This window comes from Mercenaria mercenaria, chromosome 17 (assembly GCF_021730395.1).
Source record: "Mercenaria mercenaria strain notata chromosome 17, MADL_Memer_1, whole genome shotgun sequence".
Taxonomy (NCBI): Eukaryota; Metazoa; Mollusca; class Bivalvia; order Venerida; family Veneridae; genus Mercenaria; species Mercenaria mercenaria.
This window is the reverse complement of record NC_069377.1, coordinates 20,434,672-20,448,887: the sequence shown is the minus strand read 5'-3', so window position 1 is coordinate 20,448,887 and position 14,216 is coordinate 20,434,672. Positions and strand designations below refer to the sequence as shown.

Sequence of the window (14,216 nt, the reverse complement as noted above, 5' to 3'; positions counted from 1 at the left end):
GGCCTCTTTTCACCCAAGGGGTACTATTTGAACAATTTTGGTTGAGGACCATCAGACAATGCTATAAACCAAATATCAAAGTTCTAAGTTTTGTGGTTTCAGACAAGAAGATTTTTAAACTTTTTTTCCTATATAAGTCTATGTAAAACTTGGGATCCCGGGGCGGGCCATATTTACCCTAGGGGTATAATTTGAACAATCTTGGTAGATGACCACTAGATGATGCTACATTACAAATATCAAAGCCCTAGGCCATGTGGTTTTGTACAAGAAGATTTTCTAAGTTTTCCCTATATAAGTCTGTATAAACCATATGACCCCGGGGTGGGGCCATATTTGACCCTAGGGGGATAATTTGAACACTTTTGATAGAGGACCACTGGATGATGCTACACACCAGATATCAAAGCCCTAGGCCCTGCAGTTTTGGACAAGAAGATTTTGAAAATGTTTTTCCTTTCAGTTGCCATGGCAACGAGAGTTCTGTATGGAAATTAATTCTTTGAACAATTTTGAAAGGGGGCCACCCAAGGATCATTTCTGTGAAGTTTGGTGTAATTCTGCCCAGTGGTATTGAAGAAGAAGATTTTTTTAGAAATTGTTGACGCACGACGGACGACGGACATCAAGCGGCCACAATAGCTCACCTTGTCACTTCGAGACAGGTGAGCTAATAACAAAACTATAACAATAATTGTACTTTTATTTTTATAAAGCGGCTTAAAGATTTTTTTCTGAAAAAAAAAACCTGCTCTGAACTATTGTGAGGACAAAAAGTCTAATCAACAAGAACGAATCGGGTATACAATGTTTCTATATATACATGTTTTTAAAATGTAAATTTTGTTTCTTCATGTACGTTATAAATTTACTGGAGTATATTTACTTAATTGTACATTAAGATTGCTTCTACATTTACGTGTCTTTACTAGAATGTAATTTTTTTTCTTCATGTACGTGTATTAACTATAATATTTAATAATTGTACAATGAGACCGCAGTATTTTTTCTTGTATTTTCAAGATCACTTGCTAATAACAAAATTACAAAATTGCTACGGAAGCATTTAACGGATTGTCAGCCACATACCTGAACTTACAAGGAAACAGCTTACGAGAACTGAACTGGAAATCTTTCACATCCGTCTCTCTGTCAGAAAGCATGTATATCAACGACATGTACTTTAGCACTATACCTACTATGGCGCTGTACGATGTATCTGCAAAAAATATAGACATCAGTAATGGAGGCATTACCACAGTCGAGGACGAAGCATTCTTCAATGTTGTTGTCAGTGGAAACCTGTAAGAAGTTTCAAATATCTGATAAGCAATATTTTTCAAACTTTTATTTTTATATAATTATTATTGTCTGATTGTTTGTATTTCTCCTAATGGTCTTTTGCATTTAGCAGGTATATTCTTGTGTAGTGGATTGTATCAATAATTTCTGGAGTTTCTTTACACATAGACTATTTCAATATAGGTTATGTTCGTGTGTGATTGCGTGTGTTTCCCTTTATAGCCGTTCGAATTTTGCTAGTAACATTCCTGTCTTGTTGAAAATGTTTCACTTCAAGTCTTTCAAAATGATCAGATAACAGAGTTCTTTTCTTGACTACATGTATAACTTTATAGTATTTCGAATAATGATTGATTTAGTTTCTCAAATATTATATCAAATAACATTTGTGTCTGTTTGCCTGAGTTTCACCTGCTTTTTCATTTGACTGCTTTAGCTTCCCCTAATAGTATTTAGAATTTGGCAATTTTTTCGGATTTTAACCTAAGGTCTTAGAATTTAGCAACAAAACATACACAGATCAAACAAAACACAATATTTAAAAAATACGTTTTGACATATCGGTAGAACTAGCTAGCCATTTGTGATGGAGTTAATCATTTATTTCGTTGAATTTAGGAGACATACATACTGTCAAAAAGCTTGGAAATTTTATCAATCTCTAGTATAACATATAAATGCATAACATGTATAAATCGATCTTAGAAGGTACTGTGGTAGCACTGTCTTAGTCTAGAAACCTTTGCTCGTGAGTTCAAGCCTCCAGTCCTTCTACTAAAAACAACTAACATTGGGATACTCGTATAAGAGTTCCATGTATGGATGCGTTACGCCTGGTACACTTAAGAGCTAAGAAAGCTTCAAGAAATAAAGCATCGTATGTTTCTTGTATTCTCCTCAACGCTTAAATTGCTCATAGACTAGTTTAGTAACCTGTGGTTACTAAAAGCAAGCGTGGACATACACGCACATGCGCGGGCACAGGCAATAAAGTAAAAACATGCTGTAACAAAGTATAAAAGGGATTTAAAGGAGTGGTTACTAGCTTAGTTTAAAGCCTGAATAGAAGACGCGTCCAAAAGGATAGACTTTTTCAAAATAACTTGACATAGGTTGAAAATGTTGTTTATAGACAATTTAAGACGCTCAAAAAATTTAGGACTGACTTCAGTTTTTTAATCCATAATGCCACAGAGCTTCTTAAATGATAGTGTCAAGGCATTTTCGTAGTCAACAAAAAAAACTACTGTTTGCGACAGCTTTTTGAATGATATCACTATACAAAATAAAAGAATATAGATCTGGCGAAATTCTGTTACTACGAAATACACACTGTGTACCATTAAAGGTTTTTTTATTTACACCTAATTTATTCAGTCAGCAGTAAAACCTGTCTGTAAAATCCACTCTTGGAAAATGAAAACGCGGTCTTTGTTGACAAGTATTCTCTCAATACAGGTAATTTTACACTATTTATTGTTATTCATGAAAAGAAAATAATGGTCTTCATCAGCTGGTCGTCATTATTTGGAGTTTTTTTGGTTTTTTTTAAAACAAACATGTTTGACTGCTTTTCATAAGGCAAAAGAAAATATATTTAAGCATACTTCCCTGTAACTTATCTTACTCTTGTATAAAACAAAACATCCGGGTATGTTTGCTTGTGGTGATAACACAATAAGGTACTGACAAATCAGTCAGCCAAATGTTAAAAAAAAATAGTTTCTCATGTTTTTAAGGTAACCTTGCGTGACATCGTTTCTTATGCTTTTGAAGGGATCTTGCGGACAATAACATAGGAACAGTGACCGGGCCAATGTTTGGAGGAACCTCGAGTGTTGGACAATTCTTCTACCTCAACAATAACAATATCATCGGTTTGAGCATAGACGCTTTTGATAATGTAGTAATTGAATACATTTATCTCAATGACAATGAGCTGACGGTATACCCTCAAGCCATCACAACTGCACAGAATCCAGACAGAATGCAAGTATACCATTGTCTGTAAACATTTCATACTTTCTTTTCTTGTATTTTGCACATAAATGAATTGTTGAAAATCAGTTATTTTGAAGATGTTTGGTGTCTGTGTAGGCTTGGATATTAAGGAAAGACAAACTAATGCAAAAGAACAGAGGAACGATTGGTAATAGTCGTTATATCTCTAACGAGATTTTTGAATATTTGTGCAACACTTTCTAGCATAGTTTACTGACTGAATAAACAAAAACAGTTATGCCAAGAATGTTTATTTTTAACTTTATAGATACATTGAAAATAACCAGTTGTCGCAGATTCCGGATGGGTCTTTCAACGGAATGACAAATCTGAAGAGGTTATATTTGACTGGAAACAACATCGATTTCATTCAGTCTGGTTTATTTACCGATCTCACAGGACTGGTATATCTGTATGTATTTTACGGCGGAATAAACGTGCTTTTAGATTAAAGATTGATTTGCATGTGGTATTTTACAATGTAGTTCCTTACGTTACATATTGCTAATACATTTCTTAGTTTATTCCAAGGTTTCTCATTGACCTGATATTTTTGTATCAGCTCTTGCCATTTCCTGACAATTTAATTTAGGCCTATGCTATTTTGACAATTCAAAACTCCAATGTAAAACTGAGATTGTCGTAACGACGCGAGAAATGCACGGGGGTCAAAAAGAAACTAATAATAATAAAAAATGCATCTCCGAGTAATTGTAAATATCCATGACACTCAAAAGCATGTCCCAACAGTGCACTAGAAGAAAATGCATAGAAATTTTCGGTGCAAGTATTTGGTACCGTAAGTCTCTCATATCTATATATATATATATATATATATATTAATCAATCAAGGATATCAGTGTAAGTGAGCTGAGCGTTAGATTTCTAAGAAATCGTCGTTTAACTGTGTAACAAAAATCACACGTGCACCGCTTATTTACAAAAATATGTCCGCCATGTTTTCTTCAGTGAACGAAATAAAAGGAGTATTTAACCTTAGATTTCATTATTGTATAGTACGATTCATGTTTTAATCTAAACAAAGCATATTTTTTTATAACATCCCACTGTCCAATCTTTCTGATCACTTATCGATCACTCACAATTACAAAAAAAAACCAACGTGTCATCAAAATTATCACTTTGCACGGCTTCATGGACATCACGGCCTACTAACATTAAATTTGTAATCATGCGCCAACCAAACAAATGATGAAAGATTGGGACTTTTTCAGAGATATGTTTTATTACCTGTAATTTTCTGATATTCTAAACTTTAAATAATGAAGAATTTGTACAATATAGCTTTTAGTTTAAATTTTGGACCTATCCTTTCCAGCCAAACAACAGACATGTATATGTCACAAACCCGGCTTGTCCTCGAAATCAGTGTCAAAGGTTACTAGAACATAAATATAATAAATTAACAATCGCTTTCTATGTTCTTGTAAGTCCTGTTAGATGAAACGGCTCGCGTTTATACATTCATATATATTCTGTATCTGGAACATTGACAATCACATTTCCATCTTTACCACGAACATTATTACAGTTACTTTTATTCCCTTGTTTACATTTTAAACATGGCGATTCACATAAACGTTCAAGAACGTAAATTTCGTGCTTTCCGACCCACATAGTGTGTAAACTTTTGTAATTAAAAGTATGGTGTATTCGGCAAACCATTTGCAATTTCCGACGTGGTAAATATCATTGAGAATATCATTTATGTTCACGAAATTTAATAGAATATTTAAGTTTCATACCTGCAAAAGAAAAACGAGATGGTCATGGTCGCTGGCATCGAATTCCTCGCCCATCACCGACGAGGGATCGAAACCTCACTTGAGGTGAAAAACTTTTCACGTAAGGAAGCCATCTAGCTTAGGTTAATGTCTCGATCTAGGTACTAGTCTGAGCCCAAAAATATGTGTGGAGGGGCACCTGGAGTCTTCCCCCACCAACAAAACCTGGGAAAAATTCATCGTGTCGTTTCGGTGTTACTCTCAATCAAACAAAATGAACATTGTTCCCGTTTTTGTTTGTTTGTTTGTTTGTTAGTTTATATCTTTATATACTTAAACTTTGAAGTTTAGTAGGTTGTAGCATTTTCTAGGTGAAGGCTATTTTTATTACCTTCTGTAGTCAGTCATTATCTATTGTAAAAATGTTTTTTTTAAACCAAAGTGGAAAAAACAGCTACTTGAAAATGCAGCTATCTAAAAGGTGAGTTAGAATTCTCGATGTCATTTATCAGACATACCTGGTAAATAAATAATATTATTACAAAATCAATACTGCTATTTCTTTTGTTGCACTTCGCGGACTTATGGTAAAGTTATACATATCTATTTATCTGAGCAGTACAATGAACACTACGTAAGCACACCATACCTATAGTTCGGACTTCTTTAATGTGTAAAGGCATGTGCACAAAAATGACAAATTTTGCCAACATCTGGAAATTTGAAATTTGTTTTTTAGAAAAGGATTAAACGGAAATAGAAAAATAGCTCTCAGCTCATTTACACGGATAGTTCAGCTTTATTACGTATATATTTATAATGTATTGTATCAAAGCTCGGTGTTAACAGAATTGGTGCGAGTAAATCGTATACACCAAGGGCATTCCATTCCATTATGGTTAAGTGAAGGGTAAGAAGCCATTTTTCAACACAGTAGAGTGCGGTAACTAACAGTTCGGGTATCTGATACCCGCACGATTACTTACCGCACTGTTCAGTTTTGGTCAAATATCAACAAGCTGAAATGAAAATGTTCTTTTATTTCAAAAATAATAAAACATCGATTTTTCAGTAGTAATTAATGATAATCTAGTAACTTATTAAGTTCGAGTCATAGAACTTCTGAAAAAAGTGTATCTTTCCGCTAAACATTAGACGTTAAATGTACAGCCACTAAAATTAATATTAATTACACCCGAGCGCGATGTAATGTCTTCAAATGGCGTACTATTGCATTTATTTTGGGTAATGTTCTCTTCCTTGCCCAGTTTTGGGCATTTAGGCCCACTGACGTCATTTTCAGTTTACTTTGGATCAAGAACACTAGATACCATTTTACGAATTCTGTTAGAAGTCTGTTTGTACTTTCTAACTGCTGTCGTGGACCTATGACCAGTCCGACTCATAATTTTCTGTTTATCGATCCCGGATTCGTATAGACTAGTCGCACAAGTTCGCTTGCCGCTGTGATTTGAGTAGTTCCCTTTTAATCCACCTTTTTCAGCGATTTGCCAAGTGTATTGACACCAACAGGCTGGTTCCCATAATGTATCATAATGCCTGGTAAAGGTCTTCTGTAGAAATCTCCGTCTCCAAAAGAACTCCAGTACGTCTCAAAATGGGTTACCATACATCTTGGGCAGGCGAAAATAAAAGTGAAACAATGTAACTTCATTCTTGAAAAACTACAGATCAAATGACAAGGGTATTAATAAAGATATAAACAAACAAACAAACAAACAAAAACGGGAACAATGTTCATTTTGTTTGATTGAGAGTAACACCGAAACGACACGATGAACTTTTCCCAGGTTTTGTTGGTGGGGGAAGACTCCAGGTGCCCCTCCACACATATTTTTGGGCTCAGACTAGTACCTAGATCAAGACATTAACCTAAGCTGGATGGCTTCCTTACGTGAAAAGTTTTTCACCTCAAGTGAGGTTTCGATCCCTCGTCGGTGATGGGCGAGGAATTCGATGCCAGCGACCATGACCATCTCGTTTTTCTTTTGCAGGTATGAAACTTAAATATTCTATTAAATTTCGTGAACATAAATGATATTCTCAATGATATTTACCACGTCGGAAATTGCAAATGGTTTGCCGAATACATCATACTTTTAATTACAAAAGTTTACACACTATGTGGGTCGGAAAGCACGAAATTTATGTTCTTGAATCGTCATGTTGGAAATGTGATTGTCAATGTTCCCAATACAGAATATTGCTAGATCTAATTATTTCATTTAACCATTCTTAGGTAGATTTATTATCTAAACTTAACAGCGAGGACTAAGATACAGTATATTAAAACACGGCGCATAGACTCGACGTCTAGAATAAACAGACAAAGTTTGCAGAGATACTGAAGTTTGCTATTCAATCAGGACTGATTTTTCAACATTTCAAAAATATGTGTCTTATAAAATATTTTTGATGGAAATAACTTCTTAGGGTACATGTATACTTACATGACATGGCGTATCATGGCGAATTTTATAAACAGGTACACTGTGAAACAGTTATTGGTCACATCATATTTAATAGCACTTTAATATTGCGGCATTCCGGTACCGCTTCACTCCAAAAATAAATTCAATAAAATGAGGTAATTGAACAATATACTTAGCATACAGTAATACGGGCATAGCCTTAATAGAAGCCGCCTTCAGATGGCAAATTTTAAACTTTCTAATCAAATTAACGCAATTTTGGTGCGTTTTAGCTCGAAACGTTTCTGTTAAACATGTGCGCAAGGTTCTAGAGTAGTTTTGTCTCCCTTCGACGAGTGTTATTTGGTACAGGTTTATTATACAGACCCGTAGGAACAAGGGAAATATTGACTGTGCACCCAGTTCTCACAAAAATATGGAACAAAATGCTTCCTATGGGCCATATGCCAATTTATCCGTGATTTTAAACAAACTCATAAAAAAATAACCTACCTGGTTTAGAGTAGCGTTTGATTTCCTTGTTGGCTAGAGACATCTGTCCAAGTCCACTCTTTTTAAAGTTTTGGACCCTCGACCAATAAACTTAATGTATCGTCCCTCTGCGTCTTCATCAATTTCAAACTGGTTACATTGCAAATTTCGGTGTTCGTCTTGACCACGTAATCCAAATAATTTACAGGCATAAAAGAATACAGTTAGTTGCAAAGTTTTTGCATCTTTCATACCGAACACACCTTTAATCCACAACATGTTTTCATCTTCGTTAGACAGAGGATCAGCCTGTTTTACGTTAGTGCCAAGTCCCTGTTACAAAAGATACTGCATTTTGCTATCAAGCACCGTATAAAATTCTGCAAATACGACATCCTTTTTATCTAAAAAGTTCATATCGTGCACACCGCACTCACGCAAATGTCTCAATAGTCCACACGTGATTAGGTAAAGTGTTTTCTGTGGGTAATCTCCCCTTTTTAGATTTTTTATTCCCATCACAAAACGCGTTAGCCAATAGGACAGCACCGATTTTTCCATTGTATGAATTCGGGTATATTATCAAAGTGTCTGTATTTTCGCCATGTATCAAATATGTTTACTGCCCATTTAGTGTTTTTGCCGTATTTTTATTGCGTCTGGACGACTTGAGTTCTTGTATTTCCTCATCCGTTGCCGGTTTTCCAAACCGTTCATCATGTTGAATATTTAAATTTGAAAAACTGTCACAATTATTATTTTCAGATTTAGACATATGTTGTTAAATTTCACTCTTAGTCTGTACGTTCGTCTCCAAATCTTACTTCACAGGGTCCGTAAGGAAGTCCGACCCAGGATCAAAAGAAACGTCACTCTCGTTAAACAGATTATTTGGCTCCAGCAGAATTTGTGATAGAAACTCGTTTTCACTACTATTGTCCAGTAATTCGTAATAATTTCTTCCGCATCGTCCGCAACTTGACTTAAAATTAAATCAAGTCCATCAGACTCCATATCAAATTCACAAGAAACCAGGTTTTTTTTATTAGATGTAACTGAATTTACCAATGTTCGTCTCACGAAGGCACAAACTGAAATCACCGCTGCGAGACGGGTGAAAAGGGAAAATTTTGTCGACTACGTAATCAGTAATGTTCAATGAATGGTTAATTTTTGCGGGGTTTACAAATTGTGCAGCAGGAAGTATGCTGTATTAATTACTTGCATAAACATTAGGTATACCTGCCAATATTGATTTTCATTGGATATGATACAAAACAGATGGAGAATTAAAACACGCGGGTATCTGATTTTTTATTGGGGGTCACACCCCCTCGAATACATCAGGTACCCGCGTGTTTCCGTTCTCTATCTATTACTTATGTTATAGTTTTTCGCAGTTATGCACGAAGACATAGAATATGTCTGCACAAAAGCAGCTTCATTTATGATTTGAATTTAACCAAACTTGCACAAAACTTGTGTCACTATAAAATCTCGGTTGCTTTCTTGAATCAGCGGGATCCCATAATGGGTTTCAGAGTTATGGCCCCTGAAAGGGCCAAAATTAGCTATTTTGACATTGTCTGCACAAAAGCAGCTTCATTTATGATTTGATTTTAACCAAACTTACACATAATGTAGTGTTGTACAGTAACTTTGAGATTCCTCAGAAATAATATCATGTACACCACCCACCTAATCCATAATTTCAAAATACCATAGGCCTCAATAGTGGCAAATGGCATTGTAGTAAGAAATTAGGGGAACATTTAAACTCACCTGGATGTTCTGTTATTTTGAATATGCACCGTCCCTCCACACTTTTCTTTAAAATAAAACAGCTCATATGAAACTTTGGTGGAAATTGATTAAAAATGACTTTGTTCTTCCTTGAACGGTTCTCTATCAAAACCTTTAAAATATCCATTCAGTGAAGGAAAACTGAAAAAAAATCTTTTCAGATACGGCTGACCAAATTTCAAATAATTTCAGACAAATGTTCAAAGCATGTTTTCAGTTTGAAGAAAAATATCGCTTTACATATCCCTGGTACGTAAGTGCAACACACGTTACACTGCATCAAATTAACGCTTAGCTTGTTCAATGATAATGATACTTGAATACTTGTAAAACACTTTTGTGTTACATTTGGCAAGATACAAGCTGTGATGCATGTTTCTGACACACCTAATTCATCTCTTTAAGGAAATGTTTGGCAATGAAAGTGATTTGCGATATTAGTTTTTAGTAGAACAAAACATAATGGAAATAAAGACTTCAAAGGCCATCTCATCATGAACACATTTGTATAAAAACATGTTTATGTATTTAAATATATATATATATATTTTAATCGCCAAATTTTGATTATTTCAGTGCCCTTGGAAACAACGTTATCGAGCGGATTGATACAGATATATTTGATACCTTGTCAAACTTACAATACATCTACTTGCAAAATAACCTCCTTAACCATTTTCCTGCTCTTGGCACACAGTCCATGAAAACTATCGATCTAGGTTCAAACGCCATCGAAACTGTCGCCACTGCAGCGTTTTCAAGTCTTACTACTCTGTCTTCACTGTAAGAATTCATGTCCACATTTAACTTGCTGATGTTAGAGTAAATGCGTTTTACCATAAATTTAATAAAATATTAAAAATTTTTCCAGATTTACTGACATAAGTACAAATGTTTGTTTACTAGTAAGTTACCAGTTATTGTCATATTTGTTCTATTAACCGAAATATTGATGATGTTGAATGTTAAAGTTTAATTTAATTTGCAAATCGTTTTTTTTTTTCAGAGAAAGACCCAAGATAATGAAATTTTCAAGAAGTTACTTGTGTTATGTTTTCAGTTTCTACACACGATGTTTCTCTGTCCGAATTAATTGCCAGTTTACAATTTCCTTTTTTAATGTATAGGGTTCTTACTAGCAACCCGCTTGCTTGCCAGTGTCAACTAGTATCCGCTCTCCATGACGTTGCCAGCACTATTACTGGAGGTGAATGCCAGTACCCTACGGCAGCAAATGGAATTGCGTTTGATTATGGTCTGCTCACTGATCCAACATATTACTTCAGTAGTGATAGCTACAATGCCTCACTGTTCCAATGTTGTAAGTGAATAAGTTATATTTTAATGATTTATTTTTGATATCGTGTTTGCAAATCGTTTATTTTCAAGTAAAACATTTGTTATCAATGTTGTAGGTAAATCATCTACTTTGAATAATTTGTCCTCCACCTCTGATTCATGTGGGGATGTTGGAAATACTTGCGGAGAACACGTTTGTACTGGTACAGAATCCAGGAACATTGGTTAGGGAAATGTAATGCTGTAAATGATTCAGTTATTCTCTAGAAATACCTTGCATGACAGTATTGCAGTTGTAACAAACAGATGCAGCGGACTGGTATCCCACTTTGAATGAGATAAAGGTTTCTCTCTTCAACACATTCTTCATCTCATTTCTAGTAGAAGATATTCAGTAAAAACAGTTTATTTTAAGTACATGTGTACTGACCATGTCATAAACTACCCAAAACGCAACTAAACCTTGGTCTCTGGGTAGCATACCTAAGTATCAAAGTGTAAAATAGCTCATTCCTAACTTGATATTTCTTTCCTAACCGAAGTCATATAGTAATCAATAAATGGAGAATATAAGGCTACTGTCTTTCTTATCTCAATTCGAAGAAAGGTTTATCCACCTCGAGGCTTGCTGAGGGGAGATAAACCTTTCGGAGACAAGGTGAATAAACTTATGTTAAGAAAGACAGTAACCTTATATTCTGTTTATTCTGCAGCCAATAAAATCTGTGTATAACATATATTTGCTTAAAAATGTTTTTTCGATACAAAAATAATTCACAAAGATTTTTACTCAATTGTAAATTCCTACGCCCATGCTTGATTCAGTTACACACGGTTCCTTAAATAAAACATTATCTCTTACCTCATGCTTTACCTTCAGTGTATCATAAATCATTGGTGCTAACAGGGCATTCGTGTACAAACCAAGCAGGGTGATTTTGACTCGGATAAAATACAGCCGAAAAGCACGCTTGTGATGAATTCAAATACCCGCAGTCTATATTAAATTTACTCAATTTCAATGCAAGACATGTGAGGTAAATGAAATCCTTTCCACCATAAATAGTTTAGATCCAATAATTACAATACACGACTGGTTAGCAAGATTTATGCATTCGTTTATTGTAATTATCAGATCTGAATCATTATGGAATGCCGGTTGGGACATGCCAATTTTTATTTGCTAATTGCTTATTTGCTAATATTATGTTTGCTATTTGCTTCTTTTTAGCCAGTTATTGTTATCTGTCAACATGAATTGTATCATTGTTTGCATTTATATACTTACAGAAGGTAAAACAGTCATTATTTATGTCATCGGCAGAGCTCGAGACTTGTAATTGGATTCCCGGTGTTGGCCAAATAGAAATAATAACAGTCTTTCTGATGAGACTTAAAGCCCAGGTCCCGTGTTTGGGTGCTATACACCTGGAGGGTCTCTAGAATTGAGATGCCTTTCATCCAAATCCGAAAATAACTAATCTCTTTTGGTGGCAATGGTCATATGAACAACCTGTATCAACGATAAAAAGTCAGTCAGTCGGTATTTATAACAAGTTCAGTGAACGTCAGAATAGTTCAGGACCAAACCTTATGCTTATATCTCTTACCCACTACATTGTCATGGTCATGTAATGTACAGTATGTGATATATTTGTTGCACTGATTTTTTTAACAGATACATGTGGTACTGCCAAATATTTGGATCACAGAGGCTCGAACATTTTCGAAAACTCTTCAGAATTGGTGTAAATAGTCATTTTTAGCACAAATATTCGAAGAATAGCCTAGCTATTCTACTCACCCTGGCGTCGGCGTCGGCGTCGGCGTCACACCTTGGTTAAGTTTTTGCATGCAAGTACATACAGGCATATAGGTTTGAAACTCATTTCTCCTTTTTCTAGGTCAATTACCAACCTCATTGGGTCAAGTTCCATAACTCTGACATGTATTTTGAGCAAATTATGCCCCCTTATGGATTTAGAAAATTCTGGTTTAAGTTTTACATGCAAGTTACTATCTCCAAAACTAATGCAGATATTGAATTGAAATTTCACATGTGTCTTCGGGGTTATAAAACTAGTTGATAGCACCAAGTCCCATAACTCTGACCTTCATTTTGGCCAAATAATGTCCCCTTTTGAACTTATAAAAATCTGGTTAAAGTTGTGCGTGCAAGTACATACAGCTATTACTGAAAGGCATATAGATTTGAAACTTATTTTTTCATTTTCTAGATCAATTACAAACCTCACTGGGTCAAGACTCATTACTCTGACATGTATTTTGAGCAAATTATGCCCCTTTTTGGACTCAGAAAATTCTGATTAAAGTTTTCATGCAAGTTGCTATCTCCAAAACTAATGCAGATATTGAATTGAAACTTCACATGTGTCTTCGGGGTTATAAAACTAGTTGATAGCACTAAGTCCCATATCTCTTGAACTTAAAACTCGTTTGATATTTTAACATTTTGGGTAATATTTTCCTGCTTATGGGACAATAATTCGAATAGTCGAGCTTGGCTGTCTTACGGACAGCTCTTGTTCTAAGTTCGAACACCACCCGGTGACATTGTATAACCTTTACTGACCCATCGGGCTGCCCTAGGTACCCAAACTGGGTCTAAATCAATAGCCAGGATCTATCCCTACACAACAATGTATGATACTGGTATATATCTTGGTCATAGGGTTTCCGACCGGGTAAAAAGCCTTTCAGACATGGTCAAAATTGTCATATTTCCCGCGCTTGAACATCGCCTGATGATCTACGACCTGTCGTGACCCTTACCGGTAGGGATAATACTTGATCTTGGTTTCTTTCGATAACTAGACCCGCACCTATATGACCAAGTGAAAACCTCTTAAACAGCAAAAAAAACACATCTATCTTAGCAACCCAAATCTCGATCGATAGTCAGGACACTTACCTACACACATATATGATACCTTTATCCAGTTTTCTCGTATTCTCATGGTTTTTCGTATCCTCTTTTTTTGCCGTAAAGTTGTTAAATAATACAATGTTTGATGTTTTAGACAGATATGGGACAAAACTGACACACTTGAAATTTCAAGTGATTTAAACGCAATGGGATGAAAATAATGGCATTTTTCTGAATTTTCAAGATAAAATAGAT

General features: G+C 35.1%; 1 protein-coding gene across 2 annotated transcripts in view; it reads left to right on the top strand.

The window, feature by feature from the left end:
• The window catches only part of LOC123536980 (leucine-rich repeat-containing protein 15-like), an 81,535-nt gene extending 78,317 nt beyond the window's left edge, over positions 1–3,218 (top strand). For both annotated transcript variants that reach the window (XM_045320507.2, XM_053529221.1), the window contains exons 21-22: positions 1,024–1,304; positions 3,079–3,218. In XM_045320507.2, coding sequence (XP_045176442.2) covers positions 1,024–1,093 — 70 coding nt within the window. In that variant the 3' untranslated portion in view covers positions 1,094–1,304; positions 3,079–3,218. The remainder of the gene's footprint in view (positions 1–1,023; positions 1,305–3,078) is intronic.
• The last annotated feature ends 10,998 nt before the right edge of the window (positions 3,219–14,216 follow it).